The sequence below is a fragment of the Mustela nivalis genome (assembly GCF_964662115.1).
Source record: "Mustela nivalis genome assembly, chromosome: X".
Classification (NCBI taxonomy): Eukaryota; Metazoa; Chordata; class Mammalia; order Carnivora; family Mustelidae; genus Mustela; species Mustela nivalis.
This window is the reverse complement of record NC_139040.1, coordinates 70,111,892-70,136,217: the sequence shown is the minus strand read 5'-3', so window position 1 is coordinate 70,136,217 and position 24,326 is coordinate 70,111,892. Positions and strand designations below refer to the sequence as shown.

The 24,326-nt window shown below is 50.1% G+C and overlaps 1 protein-coding gene and 1 long non-coding RNA gene across 8 annotated transcripts in view; one reads left to right on the top strand and one right to left on the bottom strand.

Moving 5' to 3' along the window:
• Positions 1-18,326, top strand: part of LOC309855791 — a 28,248-nt gene extending 9,922 nt beyond the window's left edge. Inside the window, exons 2-5 of one of the 2 annotated variants that reach the window (XR_014306993.1) lie at positions 2,946-3,325; positions 11,728-11,826; positions 13,212-13,329; positions 13,553-18,326. This is a non-coding gene — a long non-coding RNA (uncharacterized lncRNA). The remainder of the gene's footprint in view (positions 1-2,945; positions 3,326-11,727; positions 11,827-13,211; positions 13,330-13,552) is intronic. The other variant, XR_014306992.1, reaches the window with a different exon arrangement.
• PJA1 (praja ring finger ubiquitin ligase 1) lies at positions 17,948-22,732 on the bottom strand. Of its 6 annotated transcripts, none has more exons than XM_082716454.1 (3): positions 22,580-22,707; positions 20,080-20,274; positions 17,948-19,515 (listed from the first exon to the last, which is right to left on the bottom strand). In XM_082716454.1, the coding sequence occupies exons 2-3, from the start codon at positions 20,205-20,207 to the stop codon at positions 18,393-18,395; spliced, it is 1,251 nt and encodes a 416-aa protein (XP_082572580.1). In that variant the 5' UTR covers positions 20,208-20,274; positions 22,580-22,707; the 3' UTR covers positions 17,948-18,392. The 6 variants fall into 6 exon arrangements, with proteins under 6 accessions (XP_082572580.1, XP_082572581.1, XP_082572582.1 ...); XM_082716455.1 differs by having other exon boundaries at positions 20,080-20,600; positions 22,580-22,697; XM_082716456.1 differs by having other exon boundaries at positions 20,080-20,268; positions 22,580-22,669.
• Between the last annotated feature and the right edge of the window lie 1,594 nt (positions 22,733-24,326).

Here is a 24,326-nt window from a genome sequence, read left to right as displayed (position 1 = left end):
AGGTCACCCAGCCCCAGAGACTGCCTTCTTGATGATCACTTGCTCCCTGGGACAAGTAGGCTGTACAGTAAATGGCCACATGACAGCCCACATTCTCCCATTCTAGGACTGGGCAAGGGGAGTCGAAAAGATTGCTGCTATTTTGCAAACAGAACTTCCTGTCTCCATACCCTTACATCTTTTCTGGAGGCAGTAGTTCTCGGAACTTCTCTTCATGCCCACCTCTGCCTTTCGCATCCTCAGAGAATCCCACCCACCCTAGAGACTGGCACTCCTCGGAAAGTGCCCAATCTACTTCCCTAGCATCACCATCCCTGCTCTTGCTCTGCCTGCCCGCTGGAAAATGGGTAAGGAGGATCCAGTGACTGGCACCCGTAGGTCTCTAAATGAGAAGCATGTTTGTTTATAGCTAGATGAAATCCATCCCTACTTCCACCCCCTTCCCCAGGCCATGTCTGCGTATACATCTCAGAATTCCTGCCACGGCCTCTACACCAAGCTTCTGGCTTCTCCCAACCTTCCCACCCCTGGATCCCTGAGAGGCGGGGCCGAGGCAGCCGCCACATTCAGCGTGGCAGAGCCGCTAGCTCAGTACAAATCAGAAACACATTGGAGGCAGGCAGGCCGGGAGGGAGCAGACAGGCCGGGACTGGGGCCCATTAAGGCCGGAGCCCGGCCATGCTGTTTGCCGCCTCAGCAAAAGGTTTCAGGTCTACCTCCTGATTGTTTGTTTGTCTCAGAGATGAGACAGGCTGAGAAGGCAGCTGACAAGGACCATGGAGGGTGGGAGGCAGTGGGGGTGGGGGGCAGCACAGGGAGACCCCCACCCCGGCTCTCATCCCGGTTCTCCCCAGCCTGGAACTCAGGGAGTACAGGAGAAGCCGCCGAGCTGCCTCATTTCCCTCCCCCCACCCCCAAATTCCAAACAGATGTGCAGTCAGATTCTTCCTCTGCTTGGTTGGGGGAAACAAAAGAAATTAAAAATGGGACCCTAGAGACACTACTTTCAGGCGAGCCCTAACATAAAGAAGGGATAAAAGGGAGACACAGGAAGGACTTCCAGAAGTGCAGGTGAGATGGCAGAGGTGGGGGCATAGTTCACCCCTTGCCTTAAAGATAAGTTCTGTGAAGATTCCGGTTGTTGTGGGGAGGGGGTGTGCTTGGAAGGACGATTGCTCTGGGAGGTCCAACTGAGTCTCACATGGGAAGGATTCAAAGGTGTCTGCTGTCATGAGGAGAATCTAGATATCTTGACTCAGTGAGCCCTGGTTTCATCGGGCCTGGCATTACAGATCATGGAGCCCACCCCCTCACTCAGACATACTCTGAGGCCCAGAGAGGGGAAGTCATTGCCCAGGGTCTCACAGTGGATCTGACTCTGGATTCAGTCATCTCAAATGGAGGCCTCCCTGCTCCCCAGCCAGTGCTCCCTTGGCTTCACATTGTTCCCCTTTGTCAGTTTTCTCATTTTTTAGGAAAGCAGATCCCCTACCCTTCTCAGTCTGTTTCATGCCAGCCCGAACCTAGGGTCTGGGCATACTCTCTGATGGGAAATCTTTGAAGTCTGGAAGTCTCTGGATTTGTTTGGCAACCATGGCCCCCTCTAAGGAGGTTTCTGCTAGTGCTCCCCCTTTCCCCGGGGCCAGCCTCAAACACCCACAATTGGTTGTGGACAGTGTGGTCATGTGGCAATCACCCAGCCGTAGGCTACCTCGTTGCTGACAACAGAGCTTCCAGCCTGCCAATGGCTAAGCCTTTTCGAGGGCACTATGAGTCTCATGCCCAGCGCTGTTGTGGTCTCAGCTCAACTCATCCCTCCTCTCTGATCTGCCTGTCACCTTGTCGAACCTGCCCTAGCCGTCATCTCCACCCATGCCTACCAGAGGCCAGGCCGAAGCTGTCTCTGGGCTCCCTGTAGGCTCCCGATGGGGCTCAGCTGAAGATGTCCCCCATGACAAACACGTGCTTGCACAAGTGCACACACAGTGTATGTGCATACCCTCTTTCTAGAAGCATCTGGTGATTGTTGCTCTGCTATTTTGGTCTAGGGGATGAGCCAAGCCTCACTCTACCATTCAGACAACCAGCCTGGCAATCACCACAGCACACATCACATGGCACATTTTCCCCTTGAAGCCCTTGCCCCAGGAGACTTGAAAATTCCTGACTATTGATGTTCGTGCCAGTGCTGCTAAGGGATAGGTTTGGGGAGCTGGTGGCCAAAGAGAAGGAATCCTCTTCCTTTCTCTCTCTCACTCACCCATTCTCACACACACACACACACACACACACACACACACACACACATCTTCCCCATTTTTCTTTCCCTTTTTTTTCCCTCTCCCTCCCTCCCTCCCTCCCTCCCCATCTCTCTTTTTTCTTACAGTAAATTCCAAACAGATGGGCAAGTCTTCTCTCCCACTTCTGAAGTTAGGGGAATATCAGCCATGGGGAAACCAGAAATCACTCCCTTCCTCAGAGTAGATCACCTCAGCCTCGCTGGGTCTCCTATTCCAGTGTCTCACACCTCGCTGGATTAGGTCAGATATTAAAAAGTATTTCCTCAAACCCTTTTGTTCCAAGTCTACTATTGACACTTGTGCTTTCCTCAGTGCGGGGCCTCAGACGTCATGGGGTGGAGGAGGAGGGAGGGAGGGGAGCAGGACATACTTTCTGGGATTCAACTAGAATCCTGGGCCAGACCTGGGCTGCAACCCCATTATCAAGGGGGAAGAAGAGCTCAACTGCTGGACATGACTGAGAATATCAATGGAGTGCTGTGTCTGCCTATACAAGCTCTCTAAGCCTAGAGACAAGCACAAACAGAAACGGCAGCATTTGGAGCAGTTAAATTCTGCTTCTTGCTTTGCAGTGAGAACTGCGTTTTGTTATTTAAGCTATAGACAGAGGGATTTATATGTCTCCATGTGATTTTTTCCTTACAGTGCTGAGGCGTGGAATCCCTGTGTATGGCAGGGCTGGGACAAAGCCTCTCCTATCTACAGATGGTCCCAGAAAGGGCAGCGGGAGCCTGAGTGGGGCTGAGCTGCCCCATTTCCAGGGCCTGCAGCCTCTTGTGACCACATCTGTGGCCATAGAGCCACCCCCTCCCCAGGCCCCTGATTCCCCAACCTTGGCTGAAACTTCACCTGGACGCCTGGCTCGAGGACAGTCAGCATCTTCTGGAAGTGGTTTCACTTCATCAGCTTGTACCTTGGCTTGGTACCCCAGATCTGACAGAGCTAGTCCCACAAATCTGGGCCCATTCTAGGACTGCAGAAGGATGCCAGAAGAGGGTTATGATCCCAGCCTGCTTCCCTGACAGGTAAGGAGAAGAATGCTAACTAATACGTTTTGAGTAGTGACTCTGTGTCAGGCACCGTTCCAAGAGCTTGACATGTACCTTGTGACATAGGAAATCTTACCGTTACTCTCATTTTACAGATGAGGAACCTGAGCAATAGAGGTTAAGTAACTTGTCCAAGGTCACATAGCTAGCAAGTGGCAGAACTGGAATGCAGCCCAGTCTAGAGACTGGGCTCTCCGGCATGTAATCACTGCTTTCAAAGGCTACTGCCCAGGCTTCCCGGGACTGAGGTCAGGCCTCCCAGCCCGATGTCCTGTGGCTCTGCCTCCACGACCTTCCATCAGAGTCTCGTTACCAGATAAGACCTGTCTGCCTGACTCCTGTCCAGCCGCTGAGCCTGGGCTCACCAGTCCTCCTGCTGTCAAGCTAGGCCTTGTCTTCTTGACGTCTGCTGGGACCTTTCTCCATTTCCTGCCCGGCCCTGTCCCAGCCTCTAGTCAGAACGGAGAGCCTGGTCACTTCCACTGGAGATTTAGCACTGTACTGTTCCATAGAAATATCATGCCAGCCACACAGGGAACTTTGTAGTAGCTAAGTTTAAAAAGTATTTTTCAAAAGTGGAATTAATTTTTCATAATACCTTTCCTTTCACTCAAAATATCCCAAGTAGTATCATTTCAGCATCTGTATTTTGTAATCCCAGCATGTCTTTTTTTTCAAGATTTTATTTATTTATTTAACTGAGAGAGAGAGAGAGAGAGAGAGAGCACACAAGCAGGGGGAGTGGCAGGCGGAGTGAGAGGGAGAAGCAGGCTCCCTGCTGAAGCAAGGAGCCTGATGCGGGACTCGATCCCAGAATCCTGGGATCATGACCTGAACTAAAGGCAGACACTTAACCGATTGAGCCACCCAAGCACCCCCTACACTCCCAGCATATCTTAATTCCACCTAGGCACACGTGAAGCACCCAGATGGCACAGGCAGCGAGAGGCTGCAGTACTAAACAGCACAGATCTAGAAGCAGAGTCTGGATTCAGAGAAGCCCTGGGTACAGAGGATAAGTAAAACAACTCCTGAGTTCTACCCTTGGTGCTGATACCAGATCCCTAGTGAGCTTGAGTGAACCCCTTGCTCTCTCTGGATAGTAGAACAAGAAGGTTGGCCTGAAGACCCTTCCACCTTGAACATTCTACTCCTACCCACCTACTCCACACCCCTCCCATCTCCCCTACATCCCCATAGTACCCAGTTCTCAGTAGAGAGAAAGTCCAGGAAAGGATAAAACACTCAAGCATGATGAAAACCAGCAGAGCCTCGTGGTCTCCAGAACATAAATCTGTGGTCTCTACTGCCTCTTCTGGAAACATCCCCGGTTACCCAGTTTCATGGAGCTTGGCCCCTCATTCCTCATGGCCACTAGAAGCTGGGATTTGGCCTAAGACTGCCACATGCTCCTCGAGCTGTGCAAAGAGGGTCAGGTCATCTCTCCAGTAACAGGAGTGGTTTGAGTGGAAGTGAGCCCAGTGGTACGCCAGGCAGTCGGTCTTTACCTTCTTAGAGAACCCAGCTGGCTCAAAGCTTCTCAGTCTTCATTTGTGCACACCACCTTCCATGTTCTATGTATCCCGTACCAACCAAAATGATTTTGATATAAGCTTGGCTTTCTGGACATTAGACAACCAGGGGGGAAAAATAGGTATATTGAATACGCTTTTATCGACCACACATACCTTTGGGAATTCTGTAATTTACCCTTCCACGCACCCCAATTCCTGGCCCAGCTGAGTCACTGGCCTAAACGGAAAACGTATAGCCATTAGAGAAATGTTATTAGTAGGGATCTAGAGATTTGAGGAAACAAAGGAGTTTCCAAGTGATTTTGACTAGGTATAACACAACTGGAACAATGTTGGCCTAGTCAAAGGATTCTTTTTTTTGTTTTTTTTTTTTTAAGATTTTGTTTATTTGTCAGACAGAGAGAGCACAGGCAGGGGGAGCAGCAGGCATAAGGAGAAACAGGCTCCCCGCTGAGCAGAGAGCCCAGTGAAAGACTCCATCCCAGGACCCTGAGATCATGACCTGAGCTGAAGGCAGATGCTTAACAGACTGAGCCTCCTAGATGTCCCAATTCATGATTCTTTTGAAGAAAATACTGACTGCTTAAAATCACCATTGGAGTAAAGTGACCTTCTTATCACCAAGGTCGAATATCTGTAGAATTGAAATAGGGATTCTATTTCCAGTTCATGAAGTGATTTTTCTTTGGTGATTCAAGGCATTGTTTATGAAGGTGGGACAGACCAACACAGGCACCTGTAGGTATCGAACCTTGTCAGTGGGTACCAGAACACAGAAGAGGGGGCCATTTTGGTTGGATATTACCCCTGAAGGCATTGTTTTGAGACTGGGTCTAAGCTCCGGCTATAGATGCTAAAGCCAAAATGATTCCCTCCTCTGAGATTTTTGGCCCCCTCTCCTGGTCAGGTGCAACCAAACAGAGCCTGCTCTGCCCTCCTGTGGCCCAGAGTGTTTGTCTTGGGGAGGATAAGGGTCCCATGCTGGACCTAATAGGTGGGAGTGGATTTCATATTGGGACCCTGTGAGGGATTATTCCACCCCCACCCCCAAGGAAAACAAGGGTACAAACATGGAGATTCCTGTGTCCTCTGACCATCGTCTGCATGTTTAGTGTCAGAAGGGCAAGCTCAGAAAATGCTGCATCTACTATGGTCTAGACACAGATCAGACAGAGATCTGGAGAGCAACTGGAGCCCAGGTGGGGTGAGGGGTACCCCTGAGTCAGAGGCGAGGCAAGAAGAGACAAAGGATTTACAGATGTTGAATACCATCTTGAACAGAATCATTTGCAATGATTGTTAAAGTATATAGTGTCTGTTATTCCACCTTTTGAGAAAACACGTGGGCAAATGCTAATCTTCGTAACAACTCTGGAAAGTGAGAACTATCACTATCTCTGTTTTACTGCCGAGGAAGCGGAAGACCAGAGAGTGTAAGTCATTTATCCAAAGTCACACAGCCAGTGAAGGGCAGAGTCAGAAATGGAATCCTAGGCTGTCTGGTAATAGAGCCATTCTTTGCTCACGCCATGCTGCTCCTGACCCCAGGAGCATCGTGGACCAAACGCGTAGTAATGCTGACTCATGTACTTTTTTTTTTAAGATTTTATTTATTTATTTGACAGACAGAGATCACAAGTAGGCAGAGAGGCATGCAGAGAGAGAGGAGGAAGTAGGCTCCCCGCTGAGCAGAGAGCCCGATGCAGGGTTCCATCCCAGGACCCTGGGATCATGACCTGAGCCAAAGGCAGAGGCTTTAACCCACTGAGCCACCCAGGCGCCCCTGACTCATGTACTTCTATCCAAGTACTGCCCTATGTCTCTCAATGCATATGAGCCCACTTCCCACTCCACTATAACCCTCCGAGATAGGTGCCACGGAAATGAAGTCACTTATCTAAGGCCAACCCACTGCCAAGGGGCAGGGCTGGGATATGAGCCTGGCATCTGGTTCATATGGAAGTGGCCATAACTTCCCCCTGCTTCCTTTTGGGCCAGGCTTTGTTCTCCAGGTGGTGGCCTGTGGCGGTCACCGCCTCCCCAGTAAATCCCTGGGTTAGTGGCAGCACAGAAACCACCCAGGACCTCCCCAGCAGGCTGAATCCAGCATTCCCTCGGCAGGAATATCAAGCCACCATGCTCACCTTTTAAGAAAGCCCAGCCAAGCAGAAGCAAGCTCAGCCTGACAAAGAGGCAAGGTGGTGTAGTGAAAGAATGTGGCCTTTGGCAGCAGACAAACCTGAGCTGAAATCTTGGCTTTAGAAATTACTTTGTGACCTTGGACAACTCACTGAGCTTCTCGGGACGTCCGTGTCCCACTGCTAAGGGCTGTTGTGAGAAGTAAATTAAATGGCTATATAGCAACGTGAATTATATACTCTAAAGTGCTCTTGAAGGTTAGTTGTAATTGTTCCTTGTTCTATAGGGCTAAGTTCCCCGGCCCAGGCTGAAGCCAAAGCAGGGACTAGAAGAAGTGGGCTTTAGAAATGCTAATGCCATGCGTGAGTGACAGGCCGCGGACAATGGCGGAGGGCGGTGTGAATGGGGCGGCCAGGCCTGGGAGCGGGGATCCCCACGTGGGACCCGAGTGGGGGAGGGAGCCGGAGGGGGGGAGCCCAGTTCCCAGCAGAGGGGATCCGAGACTGCGCTAATTGGAAGGGGCTGGAGCTGCGGGGGCAGGAACGGGGAGGGGATTACCTGCGGGTCCGCCGCTGACGGGGGCGGGGCTCCCGGGAGGGGTCCTGCTGGAGGGGGAATGAGGGCGGGGTTCGGGGGGGTTGCAGCTCTCGGAGCCCTGGGCTTGGGGCCAGGGGGTGCAGAACCGCGGAGCTGCACACCCAGGGAGAAAGGGTGGGGGGGCTGGTAAAAGGAGGCCTTGGGCTTTGGCCGGCTGCAGAAACAGCAGAGCAGCGGTTTCTGGGCTGGGCAACTCGAAGCTGAGCGGGCGGGGACAGGAGGCAGAGAAGACAGGATAGCTAGTTTCTAAACCCAGCTGGAATCCTGACCCCTTTGGGCTGACCTGGGAATCAGCGTTTCCAGTTCCAGGACGCAGTGAGTGCACTGTGCAGTGTGTGTGCGCGCGCGCGCGTGAGCGTGATGAGCCGGGAGACAGAAGGTGGGTCCCCAACCTTCTCTAATGCGCTTCCTCCACTTCTCTTGCTCTTCCCTCTCGTCCTGTCCCCCCAGTCCTCTCCTGCCCCCCCCCCCCCCCCCCCCCGCACCATGAAGGCTGTTTTTGTTCCTCCTCCTGGCCTAGCCCCTGAGGTGTGCAAACAGGAAGGACCTCTCCCCGGGCAGTGAGTAAGGAGGGAAAAATGAGGTGTTGAAAAGATGACAAGTCGCCCTGTCAGAGCTCACCTTGGCAGGGAGCAGGCGGCAGGGGCCGGCGGGTGGTGGGAGGGGGGTCCGCCCTGGAAGCCAGCCTACATGTGCCAAGAGCCAAGCATGCTGATCCTCAACAAGCAGGCACTGTGTATGCGTTTGTTTGGTTTAGAAAAGCACCGCCCCCATTCCCACCATCAAAGATTCCTTCCTTTCCTTCCCAGTAGGAAGAGGTAAGGCCAATGGGCCAGCGATTTCAAGTGTGATTGGACGGGGCAGAGCCATGGGAGGGGGCTGGGCAGGAGACCCAAATTCCTCTTGGAAGCTCCAATCCTCCTGGACATGCCCCCCTATGTCTCAAAGGCTCCCCCAAACTCCATATCCTAAACCAAGTTTATCAGTGCTGCTGTCTCCACCCCTGCATTCTGTCCCTCCTATCTCAGTAAATGACCTCACCATTGAGTCACCCAAAAGCCAAAACCTTGGGAGTCATCCAAGACTTCCTCACACCCCCAATTGGATCAGTGTCCTAATCCGCTCAGTTTTCCCTTTCATCTCTCCAATCTGTCTCTCTTCCCCCACCTCATGGCCCCACCCTATTTTAGTTTCATTCATTGATTCATTGATTCATTCACTTATTCAGCAACGCTGTTCTAAGCACCTCCCATGTGCCAGGGAAACGGCTAGCTATTGAGGATTCAGCTGTGAACAGATCCGGCCTGGCCTGTGCTCCTGTGAAGTTTTGTGTCACACGTGGCTGGACTCATGGAGGTTGGAAAGGGCTGGCTGACTGGCCAGCCAGCTTCTAAAACTGTTCCTTCTGGGAGATAATGGTTAAGAGCATCTACGCCGTAGCTAGCCTGCTCAGATTTGAATTGACTTTGCCACTTAGAGCTGTATGGCCTTGGGCAGACGTTTAATCTCTCTGTGCCTCAATGTCCCACATGGAAGAGGGGGGTGAGCATAGCACCTACCTCCAAGGATTGAATACGTCGATATTTTAAGGTGCCAGCATGTTATTCTCTATTAGCATTGTGAGTTTTATTCTTTCAAGTAGGTAGTGGGGCAGAGTCCTATGATCAACCAAATTATAGGAACCAAGAGGGAGGCCTGCCTGGGGGCAGGGGCAATGGATCGGATTGCGAGCTGATAGCAGCAGGCACTTGCGATGGCCCTGTCAAGAAGGCGGCATGGGAAATCCAACACAGGCCTGATTAGCTGGCAGTAGCCTGTGAGGAGTAAGTTAAATGGAAATGCAAATTAAATAGGAAGTCCAGGCCCAGAATCTAGAAATAGGGTATGAAGCACTGTGTGGCAGAGTCGTTACTATCAGGAAGGCTAGGGTAAGAGCTCTAGCTCTGCCACTTTCTCAGCTGTGTAACCTTGAGCAGGTCATTTCCTCTTCTGAGCCTTGGTTTCCTAAGGATAGCAGTTAACAAGAACTGAGAGCTTAATATGCCTCAGGCAGCGTTTCAGCACCTTAACTGCCCTCTTCAAAAGGGAGCTACTCTTATTTAACTACCATTTTGAAGATGAGAACACTGAGGCACAGAGTGGCGGAGGCACTTGCCCAAGGTTGCAACGCTTGTAGAAGATAGCCCTGGGACTTGAAAGCAGGTCTCTTGGAGACTAGTGATTAGAGCACCTTTGTTGGAGAGCTATTGCGAAAATCACAGGATATACTTCTGGAAGTGTTTGGTAGCAGACTGACAGGCTGCCCAGGGAGGGCCGTCTTTAGGCTACAGGCTCTAGTGGCTAGGCTGAGGCTGCAGGGCCTGGGTCAGCAAGAAGCAGTCTGGGCCTCAGACATCTGACCTAAGCGGTGCCGGAGTCTCGGGAACAGGCCAGAATCCCCTGATCAGAAGCAGGGCACAAGGTTAAGTGGGGCTAAAGGCCAAAGGGACTGGAACCCCTGAGACTGCATGGGTTAGAGACCATCTTGGTCACTTCTGGATTGCCCAGCACTCCACAAAAGGAAGTACTTAATATATACAGGAAGGAAATGCCACTTCTAAAGCGGTTCCTGCGTCATGCCACTGCGCTATGCCTTCATGTCCTCCTCGAGGCGGCTCCATGAGGTTATCATGCCCATGTTAAAGATGAAGAGACTGACGTTCAGAGAGGTGATGTGACTCACTCAAGGCCCAGAGCTAAGAAGTAGTCAAGCAGCTCTTCGGATGCAGAGAAGAGGGAAAAAACAAAAAAACAAACAAACAAAACGGAAAGGGCAAAGAACCCCTTATACTCCTCTCTGGTCCCCATGAGGCTCACCACCACCTCAGGTGAACCACCTGTGACCAACAGACAAGGTCTACCTCTGCAGAACTGAATTGGACCACGATTGGTAGTCCACCAGATATGTGTGTTTGTGTATATACATGATCTAGGCTTTCCCTTGACAGCCCTGGGGACTGGGCCCACCCCTCGCTGACCTGAACCTAGCCAGCACTCCAGGACTCGTCCACTTAGAACAAAGAGACTGGCATCAACTTTCTACTCCCACAGACCCAGATGAGCTCTGAGGCCAGCCACTTTCGGAGCTGGGAGGACTCTGGGCAAGCCTTGTGCTTTTCTTTCCCTGGTGCCTAGCCTGCGAGGGAGGAGTCAATGTTTCAGCCGTATCTAATCAGGCAGAGCCCCAAGACACAGAAGCTCCTTCATCTAGGCCTGAGGAGGGGTCAGGCCGGGCCTCAGGGAGGGGCCAGGGCAGACACTGAGCCCATCCAGCCGGGACGGCCCACATTCCTCAGCCGGCCTGAATGGGGTGGGCATGCTCAACAGGAAGCCAAGCCCTTCACCAGGAGGGGCTCCACCGCCATCTGTGCACACAGACAGCCGTGAGCAAAGGGCCTCGGCCGGCAGAGTCAATTGCACAGAAAAAAATAGCAAACATTTTGCTTCCTCCTCCTCCCCTATCTTGCCGCACTCCACTTCCAAAGGGAATGTTGGGCTTCTGCTAAGTATTTTTCGGCAGACCGGGGCCCAGCCATCCGGAGTCAGCCTTGCTGAATTGCTGAAGAGAGAATGAGTGTGTGTGTGTGTGTGTGTGTGTGTGTGTGTGTGTGGTGGGGGGGGGATTCTTTCCACCCAGAGAGTAGTGGCTTCTCTGCGGGGTTCTGGCCTCCTGCTGTTACAGCCTGGGAAAAAAGGAAAAAAGAGCCAGTAGAAATGGTAACAACCAACAACAACGATCACCTTGGGTTTTTAGAGTGGGTTTTGTCCATCTTGTTATTTCGTTTGCTCGTTCCAAGCACCCCTTGAGGTAGGCGTTCTTTTGTCCCATTCTATAAATAAGCAAACCGAGGTGGAGAGGGTATGTGCCTTGTTCACCACTCACAGTTAATTAGCATGAAAACCGTTTCAGATTAAGGTCTGACTCCTAACGCCCTGGTCTTTCTGTCAGCCCCTTCTGCTGATGACTATGGAGGGCCTTGCCTGGTTTCCTTCAGGAAGAGCCTGCCTTGAGAGCCTTGAATCAGGGTTCCAGTGACATTTCGATTTTGTTTTCACTTTTTCTCCCAGGTCACCTGCTTATTGAAGAAAATTTGAGAAATGCCCTCCAAACATAAAGAACTTTAAAATTACCTATCATCCCATCACAGAGAACCACTGTCAGCCAAGGTGATGATAGATTTCCTGAGCATGTTATGCATGTACAAAACCTGGAGATCTGAGATGATAGTGGACCCACTCTGGATGCTGGGCCACCCCCCAGCTCCCACTCCATGTCTTCACGAGGCAAAGCGGAACTGTGCTTCCTCTGCTCCCTGTAGGGCCTGCTTGGGCCAACATTGCCCATTCCCAGGGTGCATGTGCACACCATACTATTTCATACCCTGTGAGTTTGTTCACTTTGTTCTCTTTGTGTGAGGTCTCTGTCCTCCTGCAGAGGTCTCTCCCTCCCTTCTCTGTCTCTGACTCTGTGTGTTTCTCTCTCTCTAGCTCTCTCTATTGATCACGTATACACATGGTCAAAAACCAAAAAAACAGAAACAACCTATCTAATTCACACAAACTCCAAAGGGACAAAAGGGCACACGCTACAAATCAAGGCTCCTCCTCACCCCTGACCTCAACTCCTGTTTCTTGTTTATTTTTCCAGATATTCTGTGTACAGGTAAGCACAGATGTATGTGTATCTCTTGTGAAACATGCGTGGTAACTGTCCTTACTGTTTGGTTTTTTTTTTAAGATTTTATTTGCTTGAGAGGGAGGGAGAGCACGAGTTGGGGGAGGGGCAGAAGGAGAAGCAGGCTCTTGGCTGAGCAGGGAGCCTGACGCAGGACTTGATCCCAGGACCTGGGAATCATGATCTGAGCCAAAGGCAGACGCTTAACCAACTGAGCCACCCGGGCATCCCTGTCCTCACTCTTCTATGCCTCCTTCTTATAACTCCTTGGGTTTTGACTACTCTTACATGGCAAGAGCTATGGCTCTGCCTCATCTGGGTAAAGGCTGTCTAGTGAAACCTCTGATGGCTGTGCTGTGATTTATTTAAGCGGGCCGCTAGTGATGGACAGGGAAATGCTTGCCAGTCTCTCGCTACTACAAACAATGCAACAGTAAATATCTTTGTACAAACAACCTCGTGCTTTTGCTCATGTAGGAGAAATGCTACTAGTGGAATTGCTGGGTCAGAGGGTGTGTGGATTTTAAATGCTAATACATTTCACTGAAGGGCCCTTCAAACACACCAGTTGACATGCTCCCCGACAGATAATGTTTCAAGGGGCCCATGCTACCCTCCCTCCTTCCCTTTCTTCACCTTTCTTCACCTGGCTAATGCCTGCCCGAGCCTTCAGAGTGGCCACACCTGGGATGCCTCTGACAAGCCTCCCTTCCCGGCGCGGCGAGCCACGCTCTTTGTTTCCACGTCACCCCGTGTTTGCCTCCGTGTAGCACTTTTCACCGAGGGTTGCCATCCTCTCTTTACACATCTGTTTTCCCGCACTAGACTCTGAGCTCTTTGAGGGAAGGACTAAGTAAGCCTTATTCTTCTCTTGCAGGTTCCCGTCCAACGCACCACAGACAGAAGGTCAATAAATATTTGTTGAACTAACCCAGTCAGCTCTGAATCCTCTGCTCTGAGTGCAGCCTGGGCTGGACGGCGTTGCCTGAATGCAAGTATGGTTTGGGCCAAGCAGCGCCTTGGGCTCGGGTCCCCTGGGTCCCTGGAGATTTGTCTTCATGCATTTGGCGCCCAGTCCCTACCTCCCTTCAGGCTGGCTCCAGTGCCCTGCTTCAGCCATGCTCTTCCCACTATAAGCTATTGCTGTCTCCCAGTCCCCAGCTCTTGTGGAAGAACCCCTCTACAATCCTGTGTCTTGTTTCTCCTCTTCCCATCCAGATGCCAGGCACCCTCTTATCTGGGTGGCCCCTGGGCCTGCAGTATGCTGCCAGGAAGCTGGCGGCCTATTCAGCCTGTGACCTGAGCACCCGAGTGGAGTCCAGTTGGGGCCGGCCTGGACTTTGATGCTGAGGACCCGACACCCCTACCCGCTCCTCACTACACTGGGGCCGGGACGGCTGCTGCCCTCCCTGGCCGAACAGACTCTGTCTCTTCAGAACGCTCATCACTTTTCTGAACCTTGGTATCCTTATCATTCACCTTCCAGGGGGGACGGAAGATCCAGTGACATCCCTGGATATGAAGGGGTCTGGGTGAAATTGTATCCACATATAAGGGGTTAGGAAGCCTCGCTGGTGTTCTAACTGGAGGAAGGGAGTAGGGTGGGAGGCATGCTGGGGGCAGCAGAAGCCAGCAGCAACAGCCTAGTGGCGAGGTCCCATTGCACAGACGGGAATGCCAAGTCAGGCTGAAAGCTGGCTCCAGGCCACAGCTTATCCGAGGCCGGGACTAGTGACAGATGGACAGACCCCCTCTTCACTCCGTGTTTGACAGAGGTTCAACCCAGGCTTGTTTCCTCCTATTTCTCCATCTTCAAGAGGAGCACCACTTTTCAGCCATAGGCCCTGGGCCTGAAGAACATCTCTGAAACACTGGGGAACTCAGCAGGACAAACAGAAAATGGGACAGAGGGTGGCAAGAGGAGGTGGAGGGAGGGGCGGGGCAGGGCGGGGGCAGGGCCAGCAGGAGCTAAGGGTAGGCGTGGGGCTAAGGCCAGTTCAGAAACTCCTGGTTGGGCCAGGACCCCATGGTTTCTCCTGCCTCATCTTAACACACCCGTGCCTTACGCCTACCTTGGGAGAGCAGCTCATTCCTCCGGCCAGCAAGCGTTGCTGAATACTTCTGAGGCAAGCACTGAGAAGCCCGGGCTGTGGAAATTACTCTGAAATAAGAGCTCCTGACAAGACCTCACAGAGATGGGACCAAGAGAGTGAAGGAGTTAGGTGTGTCAGAAAATACCATTCTCCGGAGCTGGCACATGAACAGGGCTTTTTAAAGGATGGATAGAACTAACTAGAAAGGGCTGGAAAGGGCATTTCAGGTCAGAGGTCCAGGCACCAATGTAGAAGGATGTAGCTAGAACAGAGGGGCTGAGAGAAGGTAGTGCCTTTGAGCCAGGAAAGGCCCCATAACAGTTCAGCTGTAGTGTTAGCTAGGGGGACCACCTCAGGAATGTGAGGTCCTGTCTTGTAAGATATAGTGTTTTATATTTCAAATCAGTGGCCACAATGTGGGGCTCTTTATCCCACAGCCAGGAAACAAGTCCAGACACTAAGGAGTCTAGCGTGGTGGGCAGCACCTTTCATGAATACGCCAAATCACCAACTCTTAAAAAGGACTGTTTCATGTGTAGTGGCCCGAGGCCTGCATGTTCTAGAACCATGGCTCCAGGTGCCAATAATTGGTCCACTGTGTTATCAACAGAAATCGCCTGACCCCTTGCCATTCTGGGTATTTCATCTGACTGAAAAGCAGGCACAAAACTGGGTTATGGGGTTGGCAAGTGTGCCACTTGGGATTCCCAGTTAGAAACAACAGAAACCAACCCTGGTGAATTTAAGCAAAACAGTTTTATTGGAAAGCTATGGGGGAGCTTGGGGAACAGTTGGAGAGGCCGGGGAATCAGAAACTGGCGGGAAAAGGGCAACTTGGCGTCCAAGGACATAGCCACGTCTTACACAGGACTGTTGGGTCTCTGGTATTGGCAGCATAGTCCCCCACTGTGGTCGCCACCAATGTGGCATGAGAGGAAATGCTTCATGACCCTGATGCCTCTGACTTCCTCCCCCTCCAGACCTAAGGTATTAGGCACAAGGGTCTGATATGCTTAACTGAGGTCCCAGGCCCAAGCCCAGGCGACTCGGAGCCTGGGGCCCAGGGTCTCAGGCCTTAGGGTTGTCCCTCCTCAGGAGCGCCTCACCTCCAGCAGGAGCCACTGTGGCGACAGGCCTCTCCAAGACCAGCAGGGGGCTGCAGGCCCTGAGAGGAGTTTCCTGCACCCCGCCCCCCAAACAACTTCCATGGATTTACTAATTGTGTCTCTAAGGGAAATAAGAGCAGCCCCAAGGGTGCCTCGCCCATACCCCCTGGTGTGGTGCCAGTCAGGGCACAGCCAAGGTAACGTGAGGCAAACCACCACAGGCCCACCTATCAAGAGCCCTCTAAGGTCACAGACTTCTGACTCACCGTGACAGGTGAGGTGCTGGCTGAAGGCCAAGGGGGGTCACACAATGGCTGTGAGGGACAAAATAACAGTATCAGCTTTGACCACTTCAGAAATAAAGGACTGCCAGGGCTTCCACCCATGTCTCTGGACTTGCACTAAGAGAATCAGCATCATCTCTCTCTCTCTCTCTCTTTTAATTGGGAATTGTTTTGATTTTACTTATTTTGTTAATATTTATGAAAATCAGTGCCACTGTTAGAAAATCAAGCAAATTAATGAGGGCAGGTGAAAAAAATCTAAAGCCCGCTTCCTCGCTCCCCAACCCCCTGTCCCTCCCTAGAGGTAACCACTGCCATCCGTTAGGTATGCAGCCTTCCAGACACTTCGGTATATTATGATCTATAGTTTGGTTTTGCAAGGTTTTATTTTACATGAAAACAATATATAACTGCTCCACAATATTTTTTTCCTACTTAACAGTGTGCCTTGGAGATATTTCCATATCAGCACATATAATTTTTAACGGCTATATGGTATTAGCTCTGTACCACCAAGGATCTAAGTCGGGCTCAGAGACATGCACCATTTTGCATCTTGAAAGGTAGCTAACCCCCTAAATCGTTCTCCAACAAGCCTGCTATCACTTGTGTTTCCCGGTTTTCTCCTAGCCCAAATGAGATATTATCATGAAGAAAAACCATGGCTTTCTGATGGACACAGTGTGTTTCACTGTTCTGTTCATTTGTATGTCACTGATCACCCATGAGGTTGAACATTAACCATATCCAGGCTGTTGGAGCTAAGAACAGCTCCCATAAACTGTCAGCAGGAGCATGCATTAGTACAATTGCTCGGGAAAGCAGTTTGTCAATACGTGGTTAGGAGAAAGACTCTTAAGCCTGCAGGACTCCCAAATTCCCCTCCAAGCCTAAAGACCCAGGAACTCCAACTCCGCATCCTTACCCCTAGAGAAACTCACACACGTGCACAGAGAGACATCTTTTAAGTATATTGATTGCCACAAAACACTGGGAAGAACCTACACGCCCACCAATAAGGGGATGGATAAATTGTGATGATTCATACAACTAAATGTCTATCATACAGCAGTACATAAACTAGAGCTAAATGTATCAAAATGGTTAAATCTCAAAAACAATACTCAGTGGAAAAAAAAATCACGTTCCAGAACAATACACACATTCTATCAATTATGCCCACTTAGAAAACATAAACATTCTATATTGGCTACGGATATATACACACATATACATATATATCTACACATATACATATACATAGACACACATACGTCTAAAAACACAGACGAGAAGTAAACATACCATTTCCTGGGTAGTGCTTACCTCTGTGGAGGAGGGAAAGTAAATGTTACAGGTGAGGAACATCACTTGTGCCTGATTCTATTTAGTGGAGAGAGAAAGAAGGACTGGAAGCCAATATGGCCAAATGTTAAAACCTGTTCACTCTGTGTAAGTGGGTATCAATATCTGTCACAGCACTTGTCTGCCATATATTTTTCTAATCTAATCCTTTTGTGTCACTGTGTCAATGTATACAGTCAGCATAGAGATTTGTTATTTGGGGAGGGGTTGCCCACTTCCTCTCAGAGTTTCTTTTCTTTTGTAAGGTTTCACTTTTTTAAGGGATCTCTACACCTGATATGGGGCTCCAACTCACACCCCTCCCCACCAGCCCCCAGGATCAAGAGTCATAAGCTCTATCAACTGAACCAGCCTGGTGCCCTGTTCTTAGAGTTTCTATTTCCTAAAAGGGGATTTTTTAATTCCTTCTCCTCCTAACTCATACTCATTTTGGATATGTTTCTACCATTGTTCTTTATTTTCCCACACACTTTCTCATTGTCTCTTTCCTTCCCACAGACTGACAGGGTACTGTCTATGTGACCTTTGCCCCTAGAGTAGTTTGACAATCATACACTGTATTCCTACTTATAGAAATTGTCACCCTTAATTTCTTGCTCTTGTTGGGGTCAGCATTTCCAGTGACACTCAAGTTTTTCTACTGGGAACACCAGAAAACAAACAAACAACAACCCACGAAACCCTATTTTTGATGCAGGTGCAAGGGATCAGTTATAAAGTTACTTAGTACCACCATATTAGACAAAACCAAACAATTCCACTGTACCATGTAAAACCAAAAGGAGAACTTTAATAAGCTTTTACGGCACTGCAATTACAGGAACATTAACCCATAACATGCAACAGAAATGATGATGCCTTCTGGACATAGTTAACAGATAAACTTGACGTTACGGTTAACAGCAACATAGTCTACCAAAGAAAACAAACGCAACTTATCTCAACTTTCTGGTTAGAAAATGTATGTTTTTACTGCAATCTCAAGTAGCGTTTAGAAAGTTTAGACTTCCTTTCCTAACCTCTAAGATAGACAGTGTGATTTTTAATGCAATCGCACACAACCGTTTTCACATTGGAAATAATCACAAGGAATCAACAGGTGCAGATTAATCACGGCTTTCATTGCAATTGTTAATTTCGAGAGGGCTCCGGCGGTATTGTGGGTTTCAGATGGGGACAATCATCTGACCAGGAGTAAAGAGCCCTGGTCTTAGAGTGGGGGAGGGAACATGCAGCGGCACACGGGGCAGGTGCCTGACTTCTGAAGCCAGATGGACACGCACGGCTTGTGGAAATAGTGGTGGCAAGGCAACTCAGTTGCCACCTCCCCCTTCACATATTCACTACAACAGATGGGGCAACACATTTCCTGCCCCACTGCACTGTGATCTTCAGTGACCAGGATCTCGGGGAGAGTGTCGATGCTCTCCTTGCTGGCCGGCGGATTGGCCACCTCCACATCCACAGCGAGAGACTCCAAGTGCGCAAGGGCGGTTTCCATCGCTTGGGCCAAGCGTTCTTCAAGTGCCATGTAGGTGAGAAACTGAGGATCCACATAGGAGATGGCTTCGGCCACCCCCAAGCCGTCTGCGAACCCATCAAAGAGGCTCCAATCCACTTCGAGGTCTTCGCTCACACTGGAGTCATCTTCAAGGTTGTTGTTTCCATCCAGCATGAACACCCCGGGCTGCAGGAAATCCTGACCCGATTCATTATCCCCCTCACTGCTACTCTCATTTTCATTGTACTGGAGCCAAGGAACTTCGCCTCCTCTCGGGGACACCTGCTCCTCCTCCCGAAGACATGCTCCTTGGATTTCTTCAAGTTGGCCATTGCCACCACCGCTGCCACTGCCGCCACCACCACTGCCGCCGCTGCCGCCGCCGCCGCCACCACCACCGCCAGTGCCACCACCACTACCACCACTGGCCCTGGCGCTAGAGCTGGCCCCAGCGCTGGTGTTCCCCCTGACCTGCTCAGCCTCGTGTTCTTCCTTCCCCGGCAGAGTTTCCCAGCTTTCCCCGCTGGATGACAGATTTTGCTCCCGTCCGCGATACTTGCGACGCAGAGCAGCAGTCCACTCTTTGTCGCTGTCGGAGTCTTCGTCGCAGTACTTGTAGTAGTCGTCGCTGTATGTCCAGAAGTCGGGGTCGGCCATGGTTCGTCGGCGTCTTGGCACCTTCTCTGGCTTCACTTGGTCCTTCCTGGCCTCCCTCTTGTCTTCGGGGTACTTCGGCTCAGAGTAGCCGCTTGAACTCTCGCCTCTGGCTCTTCTTGCCAGGCCGTCCGAGCGGCCTTCAGCCGTGTTGGCCGTATCCCTCCACCTGGAAGTACTATGTGGCATATCATCATCATCATCAGTATCAAAAAATATTTTTGGTTTCACGCAGTTGGGGCTGGCCAGATTTCTGATTTTGGGCCTCACCACCGGCTCCTCTGCACTCTTTGGGGGGTCTTCCCCCCCACCACAAATACTCACAGGAGCCCTGCTGGGATGTGCAGGTAAACTCTGCTCCCGCCTCTGCCTCTCCAGGCTGTCGCCGGTGGTTGCCACCTTGCCTTCAGCAGATGTCTGAGAGGCCATGCTACTTTGCTGCAGGAACTCGGCTCTGCTAGCAGAGCGTCTGGCCGCAGGGACTGGATCTAACTTGTCAAGCTCCTCTCTCACATCACGCTTAAAGCTAGAGAACTGTGGGGGCACCCCAGCCAAGGACCTGGCCCCTTTCTCTGGGTCATACGGCTTATCATCTTTAAACTTGCCAGTTTTCCCTCTCACTGGCACTCGCTCAACAGGCCCAGCCCCCTCCTCCTCACTATCATCTGCCCCGAAAGAGTCAACATGTCCATAAGCCATTCCTCTTCTGCTACCCGAGGCCCTGTACTCTCTTGGTGGGTACCTGGAGTAGTCCTCATTATCAACATTCAGGCTGGCTCCAGAGCTCTCACTGTCTTCCCAACTACGACGAGTGATGGAAAATGGTGACCGGCTCCTCTTGGTGGTTTGACTGGGGGCTGATCTGTGCATTGGGACTTCCGAGGTCGTCTTTCTCTGGCTGGAAATCCTTTCCTGCTGGCTCGTGGATGGCCTGAAACTGACATAAGCATGCCTTCTTCCATACCTCCTGCCTGTATTAGACTGATACCCTCCTGCTGGCTTGGGCCACACAGGCTTGCTAGATTCCTGACCCATGGCTCTGCCTTAGCAGGGTTTCCAATACAGCTGGGCCTTGAGTGGAAAGGCTCCTGCTCCCTGCACAAGCTTTGGAGATGGGAGCGCCAACTCAGTTCGGAATAAGAGAGCAGGGAGATCTATTTCCACTTCAGCAGGCAGGTAACAGAAAGAATAAGGGGCCTTTACAATTAGTTTCACTTTCTTCTAAGGCCTGAAGTAGCATTCCAGTGACTGTCAGGTGTAGACCTGGAACACATTTTTAATGTTGGCAAAATGATTACAAAACTGGGTTGATAGGAAAGCCAGACTTACGGGAGAATCTGACAGAAGATTGGGGGCAGGGGCAGTGACTGGACCCTGGGAAGGTGGGTGAAGCACTGTGGAATTATGCCAACGTGGAAGAGGAAAGACTGCTGCGGTTATTTTATGGGGTGTCTGTGTCTTTTCTGAGCCCTGCAGACAGACAGGAGAAATGCAAATTGGAATAGGGTGGAAAATATAGATCACCACATGTTCGTGAGTGCTGAGGTGTCTGTCAGGAGGAGAGGGGCAGGTGGAAGTGGGGGCAGAACCAGCCATCATGCTGTGAAGAGAGGCCTGTGTTTGTAGGGGGAGGGGACAGGTGTATTGGGGAGAGGCATTAGCGTCAGACAGGATGAGACCTGTTCTGGATGCGGGCAGGAGAACGACAGGTGCAGGTGGGGTGACTTCAGAGGAGAGGGTTGTGTGCAAACATGACAGTGTGCATGCGTGGTCGTATGTGCAGCTGCTGCAACTCGGCGCAAGGACACCTGTGTATGTGTCTGTGGCAGGCAAGAAAAGGTTTGGTGGCACCGGCCAGGGGCAGCCTATGGTCTGCACGTGCATGTTCAGTGAAATGCGAGGCAACAATAGAGACAAGTCAGTGCAAGCAAATGCATCCACGAGAGGGACAGCACGGGAGAGGGATGTGTGGGTGGCCACTGGGTGGAACAGGGTCAGCAATCAGGGAAATATGTGTGTTTGTGAAGGGGGCTATAGCAGGGAGGAAGGGTTGTTGTCCCTGAGCGAGGATTTCTGTGAGTGTGAGTGTGAATGTGAGTGCATGCACGGCCGGGAACAGCAGAGGAAGGCTGTCTGTGCACAGATGCAGCAGGCAGGGAGCAGGGCTGGGAGCATTTGTGAGGGCTGTGTGAATGAGAGAGTGAGGGTGCATACGTACGTATGTGGCATGTGAAAGGGGGCCAGCAATCAAAGGATATCCTGATGTGTGTATGTGGCAGGCAGGAGCTAAGGCAGCCCCCGAAGGGGTGTCTGTGTGTACTGTGTGTGTGTGCACTCACCAGAGCATACAGAGGCCGAAGAAGGAGGGGGCTGCTTCTGGTGGTGTGTATGGGGCAGGCTGTGAGAAGCAGGGAAAGGCACTGAGGGTGTGACAGTGTGCAAGAGGGTATGTATGTGTGTGTATCCATGTGTGCAAGGGGAAGGGGATGTTCCAGAACCTTGAGTGGGGGGGGTGCAGGGAGGGGGCTGCAATGGAAGGTGTGTGTGTGTGTGTGTGTGTGTGTATGTGTATGTGTATGTACGCCCGCGGGCACGTGCGCGCATGCGTGTGTGCGTGCCATGCATGCATGCGTGTATGTGTAGGTCCCTGCCCACACACGCGAGACACGGCAGGGGGAGGGGGAGGGGGCCGCAATGTCATAATGAGGGATGGGGAAACGTTATGGGCTCAAACGGCAAATCCAAACAGATGGCCAGGGAAGGGGGAAAAAAGAAAAGGCGTGCGAGGGTCTACTTTCTCCCTGGGAACAATTTCTTTTTCCGACAATTATTTTCCTGGGAACAATAATATATTTACCTAAAAATCTTAACAATTTACTATTCAGCAAAACAACTGCAAAATGGGGGAAGAAAGGCCATGGAGTGCTCCGCAAAGGGACCAAGAAGGGAGGAAGGAGGAGAGGGCCCCGACCACCACTCCCCTCTCAAACAGGGATTAAAGCCCTTCGAGTGGGGGCCACGCCACACGGAAGGGGCTGGGAGACGGAGGAGGGAGCCTCCAGACAGGTCGTGGGACATAGGCCTCACTCTGCAGTTAGGTCTTGCGTCCGCCCCACCCCTTCCCGAGGGGAGAGCCTGAAAAATCTGTTCGCAAGAGGAACCCGAATCCTTGTCCCCATGCCAGGTCCCCCGTCCCACCGCCCCGTCTGGAGGAGTTGAGGAAGGAAACAGTCTTCACTCACCCAGTCCGGACACCCTCACGCTTTCGAGAGGCGCAGAGCTCTTGGACCTCCGACCGACACGACCGACGACCGCGAGAGCCGCTGCTCCTGGTCTCCAGCTCCTCCCCCGGCAGACAGCAACAGGGCGGGCGGCGACTGCGGCGGAGGAAGTGATTGTGGCGTCGGTGGGGCCCGCCCCCTTGATGTGGCGGGGGCGGCAGCTGCTCTCGACAAATCAGGGTGGGCCCCAAAGCATTATTTCATTTTAAATGATGAAATCGTCAAGGATACTGAAAAGGACAGCAAAAAATGTAACCAACAGCCAGCTTTAACAAATGTTAAACATTTCGCCAAACTCCCTTCTGTTGTCTTTTTTTTTTGAAGATGAAATCTAAAAATTCTTTTTGATTAATTCCAATATTAAAGTAATTATAATAATATATCATACCCTATGTTATACGTTATGGCTTTTACTAGAAATATGGAAAATGTGAAATTATATCTAGGGCTGTAATTTTTTTCAACCTGATAATTGAAGCAATTGAATTGTTTACAGTAGAATTTCTTGCTGTTAATTACAAAATCAAGCTTCTCCATCCAAAAGAAATCATCAGTCATAAAGCGCAATACCTGATCAGGATCCGGTAATCGCATTGCAGCTTAAAAATATTATAACTATACCTTCTGGATTTGTATAATTTTACTGAACTCCTGGTTTTTTAAAATTGCACTTTACAACGTATTTTTAGTATTTACATCTAATGTAACAATAGCAAAGTTTTGTTCTTGGAAATAAAATGCATAATAGAAGAACAAGAAATATTAGGGGTCACAGCATAATAGAAATAGGATATATATGTAACTGTCAAACCACTAAAGAAATAATATGTAGAACAAAGAGAAAAATCCATCTATCAAAGGGCAGAAATGGAGTGGGAAGCAACAAGAAAGGGTATTTTTTTTAAAGGGCAGGAATAAATCCAAATATATCAGTATGTAGTATGGATTAACACCTATAAAAAGCAGACTCTCATTTTAAGTATTTTGTTTTTTTGAAATCTGGTTATACACTGTTTATATGAGTTTCACGCAAAGCACATATAGAAATGGAAAATATGCCACTTAAATACTGGAAGGAACGAAGGAAGGAGGGAGGGAGGGGAAGGAAGGAATTTTAAAAAGAAGAAAAGAAAAGAGAAGGTAAGAGACATGGAGCAAAGTTAATATCAAAAAAATCCAAGGACTCAAAGTAAAAAACATTAAAGAGAACAAAACAGTTCGTTTCATTCACAGAGAAAGAAGACACAGTCAGTAAACTTTCTATGACAAGCAGTGTGATTTCAAAGTATATGAGGCTAATATGTTAAAATATAAAGAGAGATCAGAAAGTTTTCAATTATAGTGGGAGACTTAACCACACATATTATGGAATAAATGAACCAAATAGACTATAAAATAAATAATGATATAGAGAGACTGAATAACACAGTTAGTAAACCTAATCTATATACATTTTCTGTACTCAAGAAAGGTTGCATTTTTCATCAAAAAATTAAAATATTTCAAATACACAGGAAAGTAGAGCATAAAATGCACGTTTGCATGTACCTGTCAAACAGATTGAGCAAATTTATTTTCTTCAGATTCTCAGATCTGAACTGATACCTTTTGTCATTATTTATCATTATATGTCATTATTTATATATATATCATATTTGTTATTGACATATATGACATTCGCTATGACATATATGACAATATGTCATTA

Coding starts and splice junctions, on each gene's coding strand:
- PJA1 (XM_082716451.1), bottom strand. CDS start 20,372: ATGGGTCAGGAATCTAGCAAGCCTGTGTGGCCCAAGCCAGCAGGAGGG.